This window comes from Aythya fuligula, chromosome 1, assembly GCF_009819795.1.
Source record: "Aythya fuligula isolate bAytFul2 chromosome 1, bAytFul2.pri, whole genome shotgun sequence".
NCBI classification, from domain to species: Eukaryota; Metazoa; Chordata; class Aves; order Anseriformes; family Anatidae; genus Aythya; species Aythya fuligula.
This window is the reverse complement of record NC_045559.1, coordinates 82,967,603-82,988,532: the sequence shown is the minus strand read 5'-3', so window position 1 is coordinate 82,988,532 and position 20,930 is coordinate 82,967,603. Positions and strand designations below refer to the sequence as shown.

The window sequence follows — 20,930 nt, the reverse complement described above, 5'->3', positions numbered from 1 at the left end:
AAAGTTACAAAGAGGATTTTTCATTCACTTTTACAGAGCTTAAAGTGAATCAAATTGCCCTGGGGGAGGCCTGTGGAGGTAGCTAGAATTAAGCACAGCCCTGACTTGCAGGAGTGGCAGTTGCAGGCAAGCTCGAGTACTAAATCTCTGCAAGTATCAGCCCCCTGCCAGGAGCTGCAGAACCTCTTCCTGGAAGCAGAGCAGAAGCTGAGCCTTCCTTGACCTGTGAGTGGTAGGGTAGATAAGCAATGCACTGCCACCAAGGCTGTGACACTCCTTTCCTATTAAATTTACCAGCGCTGTGAGCTGTATCAGAGGGTGCGTGTTGCTGTCTGTGTGGGAGGCAGGGTTGGAACTGCTGTCTGGAGCCCAGCTGCTTTTAGAGCCTGATCCTGGAGCAAGGGTTTGGGCTGGAACAGAGTTTCCTGGAGCTGCTCATCTCCAGTGGTATAGCTGTGTGAAAACTAAATGTTTACTGGACTGGGGGCAATGACTCCAATTTGCTTTGCTTAGGGAAAATAGGCCAAAGGCAGGTTATTCAACCTTACAGTACGAACCGGGGCTCTGAGCAGCTTGTTAGCTTTGGGACAGCAGCAATACCTGACTTATCCTGTAAACAGCCCTGCTGGAGCTTTAGGTAGCTCTGAAGATAAATTTCAGCTGCCAGATGGTTTTTGGTTGTGCTGGGGCTCACCAGAGGCAGCCTGCCTGTGTTGGAGGGTTTCTGCCATGGAGCGGGTTAGCCTGTGGCTCTCTCAGGCTTCCAAGCATGCCCTGCGTGGGTCCCATCCTGTCTTAAATTGCTGTGCTTGGGTGCTTTGAATGGCTGGCCTGTGTGCTACTGCTGCATACTTGTGTGTGTGCCAGCGGGCTCCTTTGATGACATGAAAATGCTGGGAGGCAAACACCTTGAGGGGGAGTTGCCTCTTTTTTCCACGTAAAACAAAGATATTAAGGTATTTTTGAACTGAATAGCCTGGTTGTAAGGTAGTTTTTCATCTAAGAAGTCTTATATTTCCTGAGCAAGCTAAAGCTGCCTGAAAAATTCACCCAAAGCAGAGATCTCGTTATTTATCAAGAGTCAAATTACTGTGGGAGCGAGAGCAAATTAATACCACCTGGGAGGTGGGGTAGAGTAGGGAGTGGAGGAAGAGTACCTGTTGTTCTGAGGAACAGCAATTGCTGTGTACATTTCAGATAGAAAGTTTCGTTCTGTTTTCATTAAAATGCTATTTCAACCAGTTTATAATCTTCCTTGAAGAATGATACAGGCAGCTAGGGGGAGCAAGCTGGGAACCACAGAATTTAAAACACGGGTGCTCTTGTATGGAAATAGTGAGAAACAGCTTGACAAATAAAGCCGTGCAGCCCTTAGACCGCCTGGAGGGCTCAGTTTCCTGAATCATCCTACCAGCTCCCTAGCTCCTTCCTCCAAATCTGCATTTTACATCCGGACACCGTGCCTGCAGATGGCACCACAGCAAGGCCCCTCCGGACAGATGGAAAATCTAGCTCAGTGTCTAGCCACCACCGGTGCCACACTGTCCAGCAAACTGCAGTTTTTACCGTTGTAAAAAATGGATTAAATACATATATGTATATTGCCAATTTGAAAGATTGCCATTGGGATTAAGAAGGAAGCTCTGCTGTTGCGGCTGACTCTTATGCTGCAAAAGAGTTTCTGACTATGCAGAGGAGCTCTAGGTTTGCTCGTAAAACAGTTCGAAGGAAAACTCATAGAAACGATTGCTCAGGGGAGTCAGGCTCTTGGACTGCCATAAAGAGGTTCTTGCTCAGCAAAGGAGCTAGAAGCAATCATGCCACTCTGCCAGGACAAACCGGCTCCAAGAACAGCTATGGTTAGTTAGCCAGAAACCACGCTGGTCTATGAACTTCTGGGAGGGAGAGATACCTGCGAGACAGGTTCAGTCTTCTGCAGGGTTGTGCTGACACAAAGCACGCCAGCCGACCCAAGGGATATCTCTGGCAGCCAATCATTTCTAGGGGTGGTCAACTGCAAATTATTTTTTTTTTTTAGTCTTTTTTTAAGACAGAGGAAATTCAAATGAAGGTGCGGTATGGTAATTAGCAGTGCTGTTAGAGGAAAATGCCCTTTTATGGCAATTTTAAATGTTAAAATAATTTAATGCATTGCTGGCATTTGCACACACTATCACACGCATCACTCCCCAAGAAATGGCTGGAGTAGTCCTTAAACCACCTTCTGAAGATGTCAGCAGGAAAATTCAGCCTTAAGCAAAATGTTGTGTAGTGAAAATCAGCTTGAGCAGTTGTGGAAACTAATTCATGCTATGCAAATAGCACAACAAAATGGCAACTGCATTAAGCACAGTTAAAAAATTAAAAAAAAAATAATAAAAAAAAAAAAGCAGCTTTGGCCACTCAAACTACGTCCAATTCTCAAGTAAACTAGTGGCTGATCAAATCAATAAAAAAGATCTGTGCAAGGAAGATACATGTCTTGGATAGAAAAGACTATGAGGCAACGCACGTATTGGACATTGGTACGAGACAAACACCTTAAATGACAACGTTCCAAACTCTTCTTTGTAACAGATGCCATTCACAAAACACAGGTTCACAGCTTAGTCGTGGTACACAAACAGTGCTGTGTGCACAGTCACTCACAAAAAGCAGGCGTTTCACCAAAAACAAGCTGCCTACATTTTGGCAATCTTATTTATATACACTGCAAAACCAAATAATTTGTTGCTTACTCTTGTGAGCTGAATATAATTTCTTACTACGGCACAGCTAACTTACCTCCATGTATTATCTTACTATAGCAGTGGCATCTTATCTTCTCGAGGGAATTATTTTCAATTAAATGTACATCTCCTAGAAGAAACAATAGTAATGTGTTATACTTTACTGCATAAGATTCAAAGAGACAGCCTTCAAAGAGCAGTAGCTGTAGTCAAATGAAAACAGAAGAAAAACTCATAAATAATAGCAAATTAAATTTTAAAGAGCCTAAAAAGGGCAGGTTTTAAGGAAAATATGTGACAAATAAAAAAGGTAGTATTAAAACCTTTTTCAAATGCGTCTCAGACACAGGAAAGCTGCCAAAGAGCCGTAAGATGGAATGGGAACATTTAGGGAAGGCCACTGTAGAAAAGTACAAGCGATGTTGTTGCCATGTAGGGGTATTCCCAGATTTTTCCCTCAGCAGAGGTGAGACAAAGATACCATTGCCAACCGAAGTGTCAGGACTTGAGAATATCTCCACGATATGGAGCAGCAACCTGTCAGTACCAAGTGCAAATCTCAGATGGTTTGGGGCATGAAACAGCTCCACAGTTAACTAAGCTGCAATTCATTATGCACACCAGACCTGACACCAAAGGAATAGAAATTTACAGATGTGATGGCAGATTTTTAGAAAGGCTCACCAAAGAGTCCAGAAGGTAGAGAGAAGTATCAGTTTTACCTCTGTATAAGACAATTCAGCTGAAGCCCAGCATGGTCAGCACCTGGTTGACAGTGAAGCAGTGGGGTAGGCTCCGTGTTGCTTTCATTGCAATAAACTATGCCTCCGAGGTCTGTTTGCACCCTTGGATGCATTTGTCAATGTGATTGCTAGTAAGAACAACTCACGTGTTGAAGAGCAAGTGGATTTAGAAAGGATAAGAGTGGCCAAACCTTTTAAAGGTAGTTTGTAATCTCCAGCTTTTTGGTTACCCTAAGGGCATGCTGACATTTCACTGAATGCATATGGCCTCCAGTCTCCCCAGCTCCTCATAGTCCTTGTATGCCTTTCTCAGCCTGATTAAACAGCCATATAGATCATCCTCATGGGCAAAAACTGTCATTTATCCTTTTTTGAGGAGCTAAAGAGACTAAACTTTTCACTCAGCGCATTTTTCTCCAGCCTGGAATCAGAGTTAGGCCTCTTTGCTCCAACTACTACAAAACGTGATGGTAACCTGGACAAAACACACCAACGCCAAACTGGAATAAAAGATGTTTAAAGACAGCTGGCTGAGAACTCACATCAGGCTGCTGCTGCCTCAGTCTTTCCAGAGCTCCTGTTGTCCCAGGTACAGTCAAACACTATTATTCCTTGCTCTTAGATTTATCCATGCATAGCTTACATATTGACTATATATGTATGATAACAGAGCCTGTTTTAGCCCTATTTAAAAACTTAAATTATGAAATTATATTTCAATGCCTCTCAGCATTTTGTTTGAGGCATTTACCCCTTTTGGGACTAAAATGGTAGCAGATTTGTCTATCAGCTTCTTTTCCCTCCATGTCCATGCAGACTTCTTCCATCATTTCCTGATTTTTACCTTCCTCCCCACTGGTTTCTCATCGGTTTCCATATGTGGGCTGCCAGGCTCACCACTTAAGTAATTTATTCACCCATCTGCCCAGTCGTTTTTAAATGGATCTTCCCCACTTCATTTAAGAATTGACATCAACAAACCATGAATTTCAGCAGCCAGCACTTTTTCATCACCAACGAGATTAGGGTGCTTTCTAAAATGATGTTTGCAGGAAAGCAGCTGCAACAACACTATGTGTTTTTTTTTTTTTTTTTTGTTTGTTTGTTTTTCCAGGGTCACTCACTCCATCTCCCTCAAGCAGCCTCAGGCATTGTGTAGTGGCTTGTTCACACCACAGCACCCCATGCATTTCTCCCCATCAGAGCGCTCTAGGTCACCTGTACCTGGAAAAGTGAAAGTGTTCATCCTGAGAAGATCCTATCAAGAATTCGCCTTAATTACTACTGGCTTAGAAAGTGCTTAATTCCCCTTTGACCACGTTCTGCTCTTTACAAATATAGAACAGACATTTCTGATGAGTACTTCCTTTTTTTTTTTCTTCATTTAGGGCTTTTTTTTTTTTTTTTTTTTTTTTTTAATCCCCATCAAGAAAAAGGCTTATATTACTGCAAGGATTGATTTTCCTTTAAATATAACTAGAACAATGTGTTAGCATCCTTAGATATCCACCTATAGGTATTTTAGGTATTTATTCTTGAGGTCATCAGCCACTCATGTAACTTTTTTTAATACAGCTCAATTATTTTGTCATCCCTGTATTTGTCTTCCTCCACACACAGTCACTGCAGTTGTTACAATGTTTATTTTATTTTTATTAATTGAGGTAATTTTTTTTTATTACTTTTATTAATTATTTTCAAGTACTACTATCACATGGCCACTTAGTCATGGAATTGTTTTACTGAAAGCTATCTTCTCATGCATACTAAATCACAGATTTTCAGATAACTGAAAAAAAAAACCTCTCATCTTCCCAAGGATCTTCCACTTAAATCACAGTTTCCTGATACTTCTCCTAAATAATTCCACTGTAAGAAAAGGCTATATAATACCGCACAGTTCTCTGTTGTGATATTTTTGTCCTGGGTGATATCTTGATTGTTTCTCACTCAATTCCTTGTCTTTAGGCAACCACAAATTCTAACTCAATCTTCATCTGTCATAAGGGCATGTAAAATCATTGCCTTACTTGGGCATGCCATTATTTGTAACTTGCTGAGAAGCTCCCCATGGCATAGCATATTCTTTAGTATTCCCATCCAAAGTCTCCCATGACAACATAATTTTCCTTTTCACTTGAAGCAGCGAGGTACTTAAGAAATAAATCACTGTGTTTTGTTTGGTGACTGAGGATTATACAAAAAACCTTCCAATGCCTTAATGAACGTGTGTGTCAGATCATAGTGTTTTTACTGTTGGCTCTAGAGGGAATGTGGTTTTTAGCACAGCTTGCAACTGCAATTCATGATTGCCCTTCCCTACTCCACCTTTACCAGTGGGTTAGACTGGTGAGCTGGGAGTTCTGTGATGTGATGTTGAACTTAAAAAATGTCAGTTAATCACATTTCTTCCTGGCCTGAGAACTCTTACTTCCTCTTGCATGTTGCCCAGATGCACTGTCTTCTGCAGAAGCTTAAATTGTTGCCTCTTCCCATGTGTTGTAATATTGATTCAACTTGATTGTGACATGTTTTAGAAGCTGCTAGAACCCCTTTTCCATAGCATTTCCTTAGTATCTTCCTGGCTATTGTAGCTGCTTCCCAAGTTATAAAATCTACACCCTTTCTGTCAGGGGGCCTATAGCATCCTCTCCTTGCTCATGTCCCAAGCAAAAATGACCCAATCATTTAACAAATTCACATCTAGAACAGTTCTCATAGTCTCATACTTCCTTTGGAAGATTTTCAATGGTGACTGAACTTCCCTTAAGCTGCCTGTAGCCCATCCAGTCCTCCTTGCTGCCTTACCAACTGTTCCCAGCATTAATCACCACCAGTAGGGGCTTGTCAGATGATTTCGTGAGCCTGCCCATGCATCATAAGATGAATCCCCAAGGAGACAGCACTCCACTGTGTTCTGAGTTAATTCTGACCTCTCTTCATGTAGAAGTGGAATTCTTTGTGTAGAAAGCCTCAGCACGAGTCTGCACCACCCTTGGATGCTCTTAGGATCACTCGACTGCAGCTGGAATCGACAGAGCTGCTGACACAGCCAAGGCTCTGGTGGGGGTTTATCTTCTGGCCTAGCTCCACCTTGGCTGCCTCACAGTAGGACTTCAAACAAGGCCTGCCATCTATTCTCAGCTCTTCTGCAGAGCTGGCAGGCAGATCTCTCCTTAGAAGATCACCACCGCCACCTAAACATAGAAAGAGTTTTGCAGCAGAGGTATGAGGCTCAGGAAAGCCAATCTCCTAGCTTGAATGTAGAAGCGAGAGCAAGTTTTTATGCAGCTTTAATTGCTCCTGCCCTCCTAGCTTAGCACAACAACGAGATAAATAGAACAGTACACAGGTTACCAGGGAATGAAAAGCTGCTCCAGTGAAGGCTGTCAGCACCACATTTAGGACCATTAAAGGGATCCTAAAACAGGGAAAAGCTATCTCACACAAAGCTGACTCATGGGGCAGGGACAGAGCCTCCAGCAGAAGGTTGCTGGGTGGAAAGCACCACCAGACAGCTGAACAGACAGACAAGAGGCTTTTTCAGTTCTGAGGTATGATCTAAGATAGACGGGACCCAGGAATGAGCAAAGGGAGGGAGAGGGCTCAGACCTGCTTAACAGAAGGAAAAATTACCTGGGCTGTGTAGTGGTTGGGTGACCAAACCCTTCCTAGAGCCTGGAAGAACATCCCCCATCCCCGTGATGAGGTGCAAGGAGCGTGATGCTCCCTGACCTGTCTGTGGGGAAATCTGTTAGTCCTCATGAAGGAACTCAGTTGGCCTATTTTGGCAGCCAGTGTCTTTGGTATGAAAATTCACCTTTCACGTGAAAGAGGGAAGAGGAAGGAGAGGCTACTCTGCCTGCCACTGGATCAGAAAGGCAATCAGCAGGGAGACAGGGCTTAGTCCTGCCTTACAGCAAAATGCCTGGCATTGTTTGTTGAAGCGCCTCGCCAAGAGGCTGATCTCAACACAGCAAGCACAGAGCACAGCAGCCAAGGCAGAGAACTGCGTCCCTCCCTCCAGCTCAAAGGCTGGCAGTCTCCCCTGGTGCCTTATGGAGGCAGGATGCTGACCAAGTGGATATGTCTCAGCTTTTGTATCGAGGGATGATTTTCATGCCACTCCCACTGCTGTTAAATACTTGCACCTGTCCTCACCAACAGTCCAAATGTTGGAGAGGGAGAAGCCATAGCAAACACTGGCACGTTCCCAGGCTGCCACAGTGATTCTGCACCAACACGGACTTCCACAGTGTGGGGAAGCTGAACCAGCCTTCCTAAATACTCAGTGGGAGGGCTCCAACACCAATCCAGAGACATAATTGTAAAACCACGGTCTTTGACAGATGGTCATGTAGATGACCAGACAGCAGTCACATCTGAAGGGTCCTGAGATGGATGCTGGCAGGACAGGCCCAGATGCATCCTTCCATGCGACCCCATTCAGTAAGACACATCCGTGCTTGGACTGTACTTGGGCAACAAACATTCACATTAATACGTGGATGCTGAGATAGGACTTCGTCCTCTGCATGCCAAGGTCCACTCTGGTACACTATGGAGTAGATTAGGCTTAGCTGCAACATGTTCCCAGGTGAGCAGGGTCAGCTGGAGAGTGTGACTGACCTGCTCCTCCAACATTCATTTCATCCACTCATCTGCTGGGTCCAGGATAGGAAAAGGCCCCCTCCATCCAGTGACAAGCTGCCCCTGCAACCAAGATTTTGAGAAAGCTTAGGCCAAACAAAGATTTTGAATGGGTTGTGGTCTGAGGATAAACGAGACTCATGATTATTCCCTATGAGATGACTGCAGGTGTCCACAAAGACTAAGTAGCTAAGACCTGGGTCTCCCCTAGACAATTTGTTCTGATACTGCTTCTTGTCAGCGCTGCAGCGAGGTGTCCTGGAAGAGGGGTGAGGCTGGGGCATCAAGAAGCAACACAGTGCTGAACAGTTCCTAGATACCACAGTTCCAGAGAAAGCATGCTAGCATTCCCCAAGAGGAACAGAGAGGAGCCTACAGAGTAGGGTTATATAAATAGAAGATCCACATCTCCTCATATCCAACATCAAAGATGTGGAGTCACTACTGAAGGATAGGCAGATGCAGGGGAGATTGTCCAACCACCACCAGAGGCTTTGGGCTGTGCTTCCCATGCTGAGAAGTCACAGAGGGAAAGGATCAGCGTTGCATGTCCTGCCAGCGAGATCTCATGAGCTTCCATACTGGTGACGATCAGAACCTGTGACCAGCAATGCAGTTCACCAAAGGACATCATCTTGCAGAAACGTGATGGAGACATCTCAGTTTCACTGCAAATGAGATTCTGACAAGTAGTGTGGGACTGGGATACCCATGCGTCCTGGTGCACGGGTGTCTGACAGCACCAGGTGCTCATCTGGGCAATGATTTCTAGAAGCAGTGATGTTGGTCCTTCTACTCTTCATGCTTGAAATCTCTCAGCATACATTCTTTAGAGTAGTGGATTTCTTAAGCAGCACAGACAGATCAGAGGCCAAGATATGCATGCCATGGATTACACACGGGGAGAGACAGACTTTGCCAGCTAGTCATAGAGATCTCCACATCAGAGAGAGAGCAGAAAATGCTGCAAGGAAATATATGGGAAAGGGGATTTGCATGAACCACAAGAGCCTTCGGGCAGGACAGAAAGCGATCTTTGAGCTACTGTGTGTGAGGCATCATCACTCAAAAGAAAAACCATGGATTAAAGTATTTGGTCTGTTTTCAGTTCTTTTAGGAAGAAAAGATAAAAGGCAAGAGGAAAAGAAATGGAAAGAACCAGGGAAGGTGGCGTGGAGGTAAGGCCACGAGGGTGAATGCCCAGTCTCTCCCGAGACCTCCTGTCTGTGCAACTGCGTATTGCAAGGGCAGGAGGGGAGCACCCCTGTGCTGGCATTAAGCACACTGCTGCATGCAGCAAACATTCTCCCATCTTCTTGGTGAGAGGTGAGCGTGGCACTGATCCCAGCAGCAGCAGCAGACCATCAGCTAACGAACCGCAGTGTCCCCATCCCAGCAGCAGTGCCCTGGCCCGGAGGTTTCCTTGCAGCTGGCACAGCCTCACCCTCCCACCCCCAGGAACCAGACCTAACCAGACAGCTTCACGTACGCCGCAACACCAACACGTGCTGTAACACGTCTTGCAGCCACGCGGGGAGGACCTCACCCTGCTTAAACGCCGACCCTCTGCATCGTGACGTGCAAATGCTCAGGTGCTCATGTGCACGACAGCGTTAGTTACGCAAGCCAAACCTGGGAAGGTAAATTATTGCATTCCCCCAGCCCGTATTTTATCTACCTTACCTAATCTTACGGGTGATCCAAAAAAACTCTACTGTGATCTACTTTATCTTCCCTTCGGGGCCTTTTGCAAGAGGTGTTTTTCTCTGGAGCTTCACCTGCTTTTGCTGTGCAGCCCGGGTCCGCTGATCTGCAGACGACCCTGCAAAACACTGCCTCTCAGCAGGGTACTTTTCCCACCCAAAAACGTCCCGTCACTGCAGGAGGAAGCACAAGGTCCACACGGGTAAAGGCTACAGGAGGTGGTAAGACAGGGGCACCCTCGGTTGGATGCAGAACTGAGGCCAGGTAAGGAGATGCCCTGGGACATCTTGGTATAAAGCTGACGCAGCAGAGGAGAGCCAGCTCTTAGGCAGGACGGTCTGCAAGGCACAAGCCATGTTCAGCTTTGTTTCCTCCACAGGAACACAAACCTCTCCCGTCCCTCAGTATTGCTCAGTCATTCCCCTCAGCAACCAACCTCAGCCTGCTGTCAGCTTTGTCTAAGTGTTTTTTTTTTGTTTGTTTGTTTTTTAAATGGGAATTGGGAGAAAGCTGGAGTGAGGATGCTGGCCTGTGGTGAAGGGGTGCAGACACATCAGAGGAAGGTGCCATTGGCATCAGTGCAGATAAAACAACTCGGTTTGGTTTTATTTTAAGCCTGGAGCCTGGCCCACGCAGTACCAGCGTTATAGGTGGCCCTTTGAGGGCCTTGTAGCTGCCCAAAGAGGGATCTCACCGCCAGCACCTTCCTGCCCGAGGGACGGGAGCATCCCGGGGAGCAGGGCCGGGCAGAGGAGGCCCCGCTTGGAGCAACGCAGCCCTGTGCCTGCTGCAGCCCAGTGAGAGCCCACGCCCGGAGGAGCTGTAGAAAAGGCAACCGTCCCGTTTAATGACCCCTCGCCTCTGTAACAAACGCGCCACCGCCGCGCGCGTGGCAAAGCAAAGTGCACGGTGAGCGGGACTTGGCGTCCCTGCCCCACAGGGAGGGGACAGCGGCGGTGCCCGGTGCGGTGCCAGGCTCACCCCAGCGCCCAGGGAGCAGCGAGGGCTCGGTCCAGTTGGCACCAGTGTCGGGTCCAGTTTGCAGGGAGGCACAGCTCGGGTTCGGCTCCTGCGCGGCATGAGGAGGGCAGGGGGCAGGCCAGGTGCACCGGGGCAGAGCCCGGAGGAGGTGGGTTTGGAGGGCCTGGGGGACAGGTCCTGGAGAGCGCCGCCGTGGCAGGTTTTGGGGCCACCCTGCTCGAACCGCAGGTAAACCGAAGCAGGGAGAAGGAGCAGAGAAAGGGCTGGAGGACGAGCGGCCCAGACAGGGTCTACCTAGCTATTCCCATTCGCAAGACACCTGGCGGAAGGTGGATCTGCCCCGAGGCAGGGTGACAGGCGTTTACCAGCAGCTCCGTGTCCCTGACAGTCTCTCCCAGGCGCGGCTCAGACACCCCCCTGCCAGGAGCGGAGGGCGGGGGGAGCGGGGCCTCCCCTCATTATCTGATGGAAGCGTCGCTGGGGGGATCCCGGTCGGACTCCTCGCTCTCCTCGTTGGGCGCCGACTCGCTGGTGGAGGCCGGGGTGAAGGCAGGAGACTTTCTGCAGAGGATAAAGGGCATGGCGATGTCAGGGGGAGCCCCAGCAGACACGGCACCATGCACGGAGGCTGCTCACTGGGAGTCCAACAGCCCCAGCCCCGGGACCTGCCCTCTCCCCACCCCACACAGGACTGGTGCTACTGGCTGCTACCACGGGTATCTCAGCCCTCCTGCTCACCTGTCCCCAGACTGGGTGATGAGCCGCCGGCAAGTCTCCATCTGCACGTCCAGACCTCGCTTCATGCTGCACATCTCCATGTATTCGTGCAGGTGCCGGTTCATGTCGTTCTTGGCCGTGGCCAGCTCCAGCTGCCAAAGGGAGATGGTGCAGAGATAAGCCCAGGGCACGCCACAGAGCAGAGCAGGGGGCAGGGCCAGATCCTCCAGGGAGAAACCCGCTCCCCCCATTTCCCACCCTTCTGTCACTCCCTCCTCCTCACACCTCTATTTGGTCGATGGTTTCCTGGTACTCCTTCTCACGGCTCTTGAACAACGACTCTGTGTCCTTGATCACCTTCTCCAGGCTGTCATCCTGTTGCTGGGGAGAGCAGAAAGCACGTTTAGAGGCAGGCAAGTGTCCAGCGTGATGAAGCAGGGGAAAGAGAGAGAGATCAGAGAGAGAACCGGCAGCAATGAACAAAAGAAGAAAATTCATGAGCGATATAGCCAGGGTGACAGAGAGGACATGAATCAGTCCTGTCAACACATGGCAGAGAGACCTGAGACATGCCACACTGGATAGCAAACACATCAGCCCAGAAAAAAGCTCATCAAAGCCAGAAACTTTGGAGAACACAGCTGCTGCCTTGATGCCCTGCACACAGAGTGTGTTCAAGCACTACATGTCCCCAGTTGCACCACTGAGGTTCAAAGGTACAAGGTATCAGGGGCATTGGCCAGATTTTGGGGCCTCAGTTTGGGCAGAGTTGCTGCCCTAGATGTGATGTGGGCAGAGAGAGAGACAGAGAGAGAGCTACAACAGCTCAGCACAGCTTGAAGATCCAGCCGGGACTGGGGAAAGCATCTGCATGGGCCTCTGAGTGACAAAGGGGCTCTGAAGCTTGGTCACCAAACAAACACCTCCCCAGGCTCCAGCAGGACCGAGCACCCCAAAAAGCAAGCACAAGCCCAGGGTGAAACCCAAGAGGGAGGCTGGCACCACCGTTACCTCCCCCTGCACCTCTGCAGCAGCAATGGCGTATCCGGAGAAGTCCTCCCAGAGCAGCAGCGTCTCTTCCGTCTCCTCCCACGTGAGGCTGTCACAGTCATCTTCGAAGTCGTATTCCCTCCTGGGGGTGAGGGGATGGCACGTCAGCACCAGGCAGAAACACCCTCACGGGGAGGACAGGCAGGGCAGGGGGTTGTGCTGGCGCTGAAACCCTTGCCCCCGCTCGTGGGCAGGGCTGCAGCTCTTGGATGTCTGCGTGTGGGTGAGCTCAGGCATGCCCAAAGCCGACAGCTGACAGGGAAGGGGCCAGCTTTATGGTCAGGAGCCTCAAACCGAGGCAGTGACTCAAAAAATCCAGGAGCAGTGGTGAGAGGAGGGGCAGGGACAGAGGGAGGGTGGCTCAGCACTGCTGCTCAGCAGGCACGTGCTGCCCACGAGGGCATTGCCATGGAGGAGAAGGCACAAGGGGGACTGAAACAAGCCCTAACAGGATAATTAAACATCCTCAGGAGGCTGTGGGGATGGGAGTGGGCTGCAAGCACCCAGGGACAGGAGGGCAGAGCTACAGAGTGCAACCAGGCACCGGGAGCAGCATCCTCCCCACAGCCAAGGAGGGCTCAGGAGCTGGTCGGTCCCACCTTGGTGCAGCCACAGGGCACAGGGCACAAACGCCAGCCCTGATGGAGCTCCCACCTCACCCTCACCCTGAAACAGGAGCTGCAGACTGCCCCCGTCCCTTACCTCCCCAGCCACCAGCCTGCATGTCCAGGGTGCCCACAGGGGAACCTGGTGCCCAGCGGGGTGGAGAAGAGCCAGGAGGACACGCACCACCACAGAGCCTCTCCCCTTGGGAGCACGGCCCCGGGGGCAGCCCAAAGCCACAGCCCACAGCTGGGTGGGCCATGCAGCCCCTCGGGTGGTGGGGCTGGGGCTCAGCACCACGCCGGGAGCGGGGCAGCTTGCCCAAGCACCTTGCTGGAGGTGGGACAGCAGAGGAAAGGCTCTCTGCAAGAGTGAGGCCGGGCCGCACTCACAGCTGGTTCAGCATCCTCTGCATTTCCTCATTGATACTCATGGCCGTGGTCTCATCCTCCTCCTCCTCTTCAGGCTTCCTGGAGGCATCGCTCTCTGACAGCGACGTGTCTTCATCGCTCACCTGCTTGCGCTCCCGCTTCCGCCCCACCGAGGCTGGGACCTTAACGGGAGACAAGTGCAGAGACTACAGAAACGAGGCCGGGTCCGAGGTCGGGAGTAGGTAGTTGAGAGGAGATGGAGGGAGAAGGAATGGCGGAGGGACAGAAAGACAGGGAATGAGAGAGAGAGAGAGAGAAAGGAAGAAAGGAAAGAAGGAGAGAGAGAGAGAGAGAGAGAGAGACGGGCTTATTATGATCAGGTTGAAGATGGTGCAATGAATAAAATATGGCTTTAGCATTTTCCAAAATTAAAACTAAGCAACCAAAGATGAATTCTATGAATTTGATGAGACAAACAATGAGGTTTTATTGCAGAAGAACTCAAAAACACCCACCACCCTAGACCAGAAACAGAGGGCAACACAGCGACAGAAACGGGAAAAAAGAGACAGTCTAAAAAAAGTGAAACATGTCCGTATTTACAGTCCAACCTTATAGAAAGCTTATAATTTGTACAATTTCTCAACTGAATGAAACTAACCAGTTGCTTCTGTAGGAAAAAAAGAGACAGAAATGCAGCAACATCCAGAAAGAGGAAAGAGACAGAGACAGAGAAGAGTGACAGAGAAGATGACGGAGAGGGGAAGGGGAAGGAGAGAGATGGAGTTAGAGACAGACACTCAAGAAATTTGTCTCCCTCCTGCAGCTGCTCCCCTATCGCTGTGGTGTCTCAGGGCCCAACACAACAGATTGGCAAGAGGTCGAGGGGCCTGCTGACGCTTGAAGCAACGTTTGGAGCTCTCAGACTCCTCTCCATGCCCTTTTGTCTGATGCTCCCAAAGCACAGCATCCAGGAGAGACCGAGAGCAAGGGACCACGAGGAGTAAGGGGCAGGGTGACCAAGCGTCTCCCCTAGCGGGGTCCTGTTGCTGTCTCTTCTACCTCCTTTGGGAACTCCGCTCCCCAGAGCTGGCTGCCGAGCCTGGGACAGGCGCATCTCACCTGAAACATCTTGATCATGTCCTCGCAGTTCCGCTGCTGCGCCACGTCGCACAGCTTGGCAGTGATGTCGATGCGCCGGCAGATGTCCATGTCCACCTTCATGGCCTTCTCCTGGATCTTCGTGTCCAGCTCTGTGATGTTCTGAACCCGCAGCGACCGTCACAGCACCGCGAGGGAGGGACAGAGGAGGAGGGTTAGGCAAGGCAAACGGCAGCCAGACCCCCACGTTCCCCTGGCAAGATAATTCCCCTGTGTTATAGGGCTGGGCCTGTGCTCACTGCACCCAGGACCACCTCTGTCTGGTGGTGATGTGCCCCACCACGGGGCTCTGAGCCAGCACAGATGCCTTTCCATACAGGTCTGCTGTTTGAGGAAGCACACCGCAGCCTGGACCCCACCACTCCCACAAGACACCCGCTGCTGCCTGCAGACTCACATTGCTCATCAGTCCCTTGAAGACAACAAGCTCTGCCTTGAGCTGCTCCACCTTCATGGCCAGTTCTTCTTGGCACGCTTCAGCCTCTTGGGCTTCCTGCACCCAGGGCAGAAGGAGAGAGACGTGCACATCAGCGAGGGGCAGCCGGGGAGCAGGGGAAAAGGGGCGGCGATGCTCACCTCCTGCAGCTCAGTGACTCGGTCCTGAAGCTGGACACGCACTGTGTACTCCTCTTCCCATCTAGGGAGAGAAACGTGCGGGTCAGATCCCACCCGCCTCGCATCGCGGGCTGCTGGAGAGGACGGGGTGGCAGCTGCTCACCCCAAAGCTATCTCGGAGGGGGCGAGGGTGGCAGCAGGGTGGGAGGGAGGACGTGCCCAGGAATGCATTGCCGTTTGTTTCCAGGCAGCCACAGCTGCCAAACGCCCGTCAGCCCTCCTGGCCACAAAGCCAGCTCCGCAATGCTCTTCGCTGACCTCACGCTGGGCTGGCCAGCAGCTCCCGTGGTGGGGGGAGCTGGGGACACCAACCGCAGGCTCCACGCAGCAGCTGCAACACGTGGGAAGGGGCTTGGAGCTTCTGCGGGTACTGCAGAGCTGCACCCACCTGCACCACATTCGTAGCTGCATTTGTGGGGCTGCATTTGTGGGGCTGCCCTTCGGAAACACAAAACTCGATCTAACATCAGGCCACGTTACGCGGCTGTGCTGTGCTTCGATGTGAAGGTTAGAATAAAATACTATTTTTGTCCTGCAAGGAGGAGTGATGGATTGGCCCGGTTTTGTGCCAGGTTGCACCACGTTAGCCCACGGATTGATCGGGTCGGGTGGTGGGAACTGCATTAGGCTTTGCAAAAAGCTCTGCAGAAGACCACAGAAGGCTGAGCTGCAAGGTGCCCAGGACCACGTCACCCAGCAGCAGACTCCACCGTGTTTTGCAGCCATGAGATCATCGTCTTGGGCCATGTTGCGGCGCTGGCCTGGCCCGTGTTCATCTGGGAGGCTGCACTACTGTTTGCTAAATGACAATCAGGGAGAGCAAATGGGTTGGCACGTGCCCTGTGCCCACTGCTGCCCCGTGCGATGCAGCGTGCTGCATGTCCTACCCCCGGCTCTCCTGGGACAGCAGGATTTCTCTGGGAAAGCAACCAGAGCTGGGCCCTGCCTGGTGCTGGGAGCTCTGCTTTCTGCTTAATGCCTGCAAGCAGTGATGGCCCCAGCTTTTAAATGGCATGAGGACACGAAAAACCTCTTCTCCCACTTGCTTACACTAAGGATGGAAAATAAGTCCTGAGGACCACGAAACCAGAGAGCTCATGAAAAGTCCTCGCTCTTGTTATTGTAGGGTAAGAAGACAATCTGATGATTTGGGCGAGTCCTGACTTATGAATTTCCAAGCTCTTTAAGCTCTCAGTGCTTCTCCTTATGAATAAGGGACAAAGGGTGCGCTCCTAGCGTTGGTTTTATCCCACAGCTCCAGAAGGGGAGGCAAAGGGGTTTTGCATCCCTTTGCGGGAAGAAAAAGACAAAGAGGGAGGGGAAGAGAAAGCCCAAAGGTATGATTTTCCTTATATGGGAACTGCTCAAACAAGGCCTCTGTCCCAGGGGAGAAAACGCATTCCATCATTTAAAAAAAAATTGTCAGCATCTTCCTCAGCATGGAGCTCACTCGCTGTTTGGGTCTCCACCTCCCTCTGGGTCTGTGTACAGCCCAGACTTCCAAAACCTTGGAAGAATTCGTTTCACATGGATGCCACGGAAGATGAGCACAGATCAGATAAATGCTGATCTAATGGCAGAGAGCAAGAACGGTTCGCCCCAAGAGCGAGGAATCTGCATGCCCATCCTTTTACGAACCCCTCTCCCGCGCGCTTGCCTCCTGCCTGGCTCCGTTTCCCTCTTCTGTTCTGCAATGCACCACTCCTAATAATAACCCGACTGCATCACTGCACCCACAGCCCGGACCAGCCAGGAGCCTCTGCCAGGTTGCTGCTGGTCGGATCCAGGCTTTGCCACACAGCCCCAGCTCACAGCCTCCTTGCTCCACCATCACCATGCCAGGGGGACAGGCGTCCTTCCTGTGCCACCACGGCACAGCGATGTGCCCAAAGGGAGAGGGCAGACAGCGAGGTCCTGGCAGCAGCAACCCCAAAAACCTTTAAAAATGCTGTTCACTGCAGGTGCTAGGTGCCTGGCTGCATGTTTATGGCAGGCTGGTGCTGCTGGATGCCCCTCTGACTACTCGGTGCTGGAAGCTGCGCGTTTCCCTCTCTCCTGCTATTTTTGAGCTACGTGGCACACCTTGCTGGAGGGCAATCGCAGCGTGTGTGTGTGCTCCAAAGGCCTCTTGACCCACGCAGGATGCAAAGGGCTGCCTGGGGACACCGCCATCCACGTTGTCCCCACGGCAGCCCACAGCAGTCCCTGTTCCTGCGCAGGCAAGGGGAGCGTTGGGGTTGGCCCTCAGCAGAGGCAAGAGCACGGAAACGGGATCCTCCTCTCCCGTCCCCTGTTTGGGACCCGGTATAGGAAAGGGTCTGGGGGTGGGGTCTGCTTCCTCCCAGCTCCTGGTAACACCGTCCAAAAATAGACCCCACCACCAACATTGGCCCACGGCAGCTCGTCCCCGCTGCCTCGGTCACTGCCCCAGCGGGCTTTACCAAAACCTGCTTTCCCAGGCGGGACAACCACCAGGAGCTCTCCTTTCTTCCCAGGTTTCATCAGCACCAACCAACAAAACAGAGTCAGGCACTCCCAAGCCCAGCAGCTTACAGGCTCACAAGCCCAGACAGAGGCTTTGGCATCCCAGCTGTACCTAAACGCCGTCTCCCATCCTCCTTCGGCGCTCTCTCCACTTTCCCTTTCCAAAAAGGTGGCTCCGCGCCCAGCTCAGGTTGCCCTGATGCAGCACTAGCTCCGGGCTATCTGATCCAAAAAACGCAGCGCAAGGCGAGCAGACCACCCCCGGGGAAGGAACCCGACCCGTGCTTAATAAAAAGGCCTTAGGTGCACAGAAAAGCGGAGGCGATCAGCAGGACAGATGGGGCGCCACCTTTCTTCCTGCAATCCTCTCTTGGTGCCGTTGGAGCACTGGCCATGCAATAGTCATGTCTACTCAGCCTTATAAAGCCAAAAACATAAGGTGTCATCTCAGATCCTAAGCCCCAATTTTGGCACCGGACCCCACAGCCCCAAGGCACCGGCCAGCAGTACGGTTCCCTTGGGTAACGCGCTGTGTTTGGCTCCTTCGGGTGAGCACTTAAGCACTAAGTGCTTCTACAGCATCACGAAGCGATTTATCCTCTTCAGGAGTCAGATGCTGGGGCAGCAAGCAGCCAGTGACTGCCCTGCCCTGCCCGCTGCTCTCCCCCAGGCCCTGACCCAGCACTGCCGGCTCGCTGCCTGAGCTCACCCTGCGTGCAGGTCCTGGAGCAGCCTCACCAACTGCCCTGAAAACACCTGGTGGGATGGATACTGCTGGGGAAAGCCCCAGCCAGGCTGTGAGAGCACGGGAGGAAGGAAAGGGCCTGGAGGACCCAGCCACCCAAGGGTTTCTCAGCACATCCCCACGTATCCAGAGCCCTCCTTCTCCTCCTCCTCCTCGCAGCCTCTTCCTACCCAAACCTGCTCTGCTCCTGCCCCGCTGCACCTTCACCTTCCTCACCTACTCTCCGGCTGCTCCTCCTTCCTAAGCGTCTCCAGATGCCCTCCCCTTTCAAACCCCAGCTCCTGGTGTCCCGCTATTCCTTCACCACCCGAGTCCCTGCTTGGGAAGGCACTTCTCCTACGGGCGCTGGGCTGAGAAGCCAGAAAAAGCATCCCGAGGGCATTCAAACACCGGGAGCAGAGCGAGGAGATCCGAACGCTGAGAGCTGATTTTGGGGTCCACCATCCCTTTTGCTTTGCCACGCTCGTGTTTCCCAGACCCCAAGGCTCCAGAGGAGGGCTGAGGAGAGGCTGCCAGCCTGTCCCACACCACCCCGGCTGGGTGAAGCCCCCCGGCCACCCCCTGCTCCTCACCTGCGCTTGTACTCGTCGCGCTCCCTCTTCACCTTGGCCAGCACGTTGTAGAGGGCCCGGATCTCGGGCGTGATGGTGTCGATCTGCACGCCCACCCCGTCCGGGTGGATCCAGGACACCCCGGGGCCCTGCACCAAGGTGGTCTCCGGCCCCGGCCCCAACCTCCGAGCCTGCGAGAAGGACCAGATGGTGCCGGGCATGAAGCGGGACGAGGCGGCCAAGGGCGGCGGCGCCTGGGCGGGGGCGCCGGGGTGGCAGCCGGGGGAGCCCAGCGGCCGTGCGGGGCCGCAGAGGGCGGCGGGCCGGGTGCCCCCCAGCCCTAACCCTAAACCCAGCGGCCGGATGGGCCCCACTAAGCCGGTCTGCACCGCCTGGTCGCGGCGAGGGGGGCCGCGGGGGCGGCTGCCTTCATCCAGCGCCTGCTGCAGCTGCTTCTCCAGCTGCCGGTTGCGCCGCTCCAGCTCGTGGACCTTGGCCAGGAAGCAGCGGAACCGCAGGTTGAGGGTCTTCAGCACGCTGATGTTGGAGCCCAGGTCGTTGCGGAGGGCCATGGCGGCGGGCGGCGGGGGGAACGGGGCGGCGGAGGAGGCGGAGGAGGAGGAGGAAGGCGGCAGGAGGGGGGTCGGGGCGCCCCGCTCCGCCGCGAAGGGCTCGGCGGGGCGCGGGGAGGGCAGCGGCGGCGGCTCGGGGCCGGGCAGCCCCTGCTGCTCCTGCGGCAGCAGGAAGAGGTTGGGGCCGAGCAGCGGGTTCATGGCTGCGGCGGGACGGGGCCGGGCTCGGGGGGGAACGCACGGGGGGAGCGGGGGCCGGCCCCGGCGGCGGGGGCGCGGCTTCCGCTGCGGATGGGATGCGGCGGCGGCGGCGGAAGGCAGCGGCGCTGCTCGCAAGCCTCCGGTTTTATCGGCTCACATGAAGCAGGGGCACTGCTGGCCCCCAAGGTGGTTCCACAGCGCATCTGGCTGCGCTGCGTCTCTTAGGTAGATTGCATGTTAAAATCATGTCCCTTTCCCTGCCCCTTTGAGATGCTCCCAGGTCACAGAGCCTTTTAGTGCATCCTCCTGGCACAGGTGCTTCAGATGAAACATATTGCCTCAGTTACTCAAATTAGCTCCAGTGCTTTCCTTAACACTGTCATTTTGAGACATACATGATGCTGGTGCGTATAACATCCCCGTGTAACCCAGCTCCCTAATGTTACAATCTCATTCGCACCAGGCTCTGCTGGAACTGCGTGTCCAGCGTGAGCTCTTCAAGTCTTGCAACTTCCGAGATGCTGCACTTTAACCCGCCCCTAAAATTGCTTCTGTCTACAGCTAGAGGCTGCAATGAGCACACAGCTTGTGGACACGTTTCTGCCTAGTAAAGCCAGCAGCCCAGAGGTAGTTACCTAGATTTGGGTGCAGAAGGACTGGCAGCAGAAGCTGGGAAATCACCATACTAACCTATCCCCAACGTCGCTATCTACCAGCAAAGGAGGTAAAGGATTTTATTTAAAGAGAGAGAGAAATGCCTTAAGCACCAGCCCAGCTGTGTAGCCAGCTCTCATATGTGAAGGCAGCTCTAGGTGCCTTTACTCTTCTCAGCACTGTGTCTTTGGCTAAGCCAGGCAGGTCGGACACACAGACATCCTCTGCGCAGGCTCTCCAAGTTCTGCCTGTTAGGAACACGGATGGACAGCTTAGATGAGCAAAAATCTACTGCTGTAAGCTCCTTGAAGTGTATCCACGTGGTTATGTACAACAAGAGCCAGTGCTCCAGGATCTAAATGTTGTGCCCAAATTCCTGAAACACGCAGTATTTCAGTC

The 20,930-nt window shown here is 52.4% G+C and overlaps 1 protein-coding gene across 3 annotated transcripts; it reads right to left on the bottom strand.

The window, feature by feature from the left end:
* Positions 1-4,553: 4,553 nt before the first annotated feature.
* Positions 4,554-19,886, bottom strand: IFFO1 (intermediate filament family orphan 1). 3 transcript variants are annotated; one of them, XM_032181474.1, is made up of 9 exons: positions 19,126-19,886; positions 15,286-15,346; positions 15,107-15,202; positions 14,671-14,811; positions 13,570-13,754; positions 12,536-12,656; positions 11,810-11,905; positions 11,546-11,676; positions 4,554-11,368 (listed from the first exon to the last, which is right to left on the bottom strand). In XM_032181474.1, exons 1-9 carry the CDS (start codon positions 19,875-19,877, stop codon positions 11,266-11,268), a joined length of 1,686 nt encoding a protein of 561 aa, XP_032037365.1. In that variant the 5' UTR covers positions 19,878-19,886; the 3' UTR covers positions 4,554-11,265. The 3 variants fall into 3 exon arrangements, with proteins under 3 accessions (XP_032037365.1, XP_032037374.1, XP_032037382.1); XM_032181483.1 differs by having other exon boundaries at positions 12,548-12,656; XM_032181491.1 differs by having other exon boundaries at positions 13,570-13,730.
* Between the last annotated feature and the right edge of the window lie 1,044 nt (positions 19,887-20,930).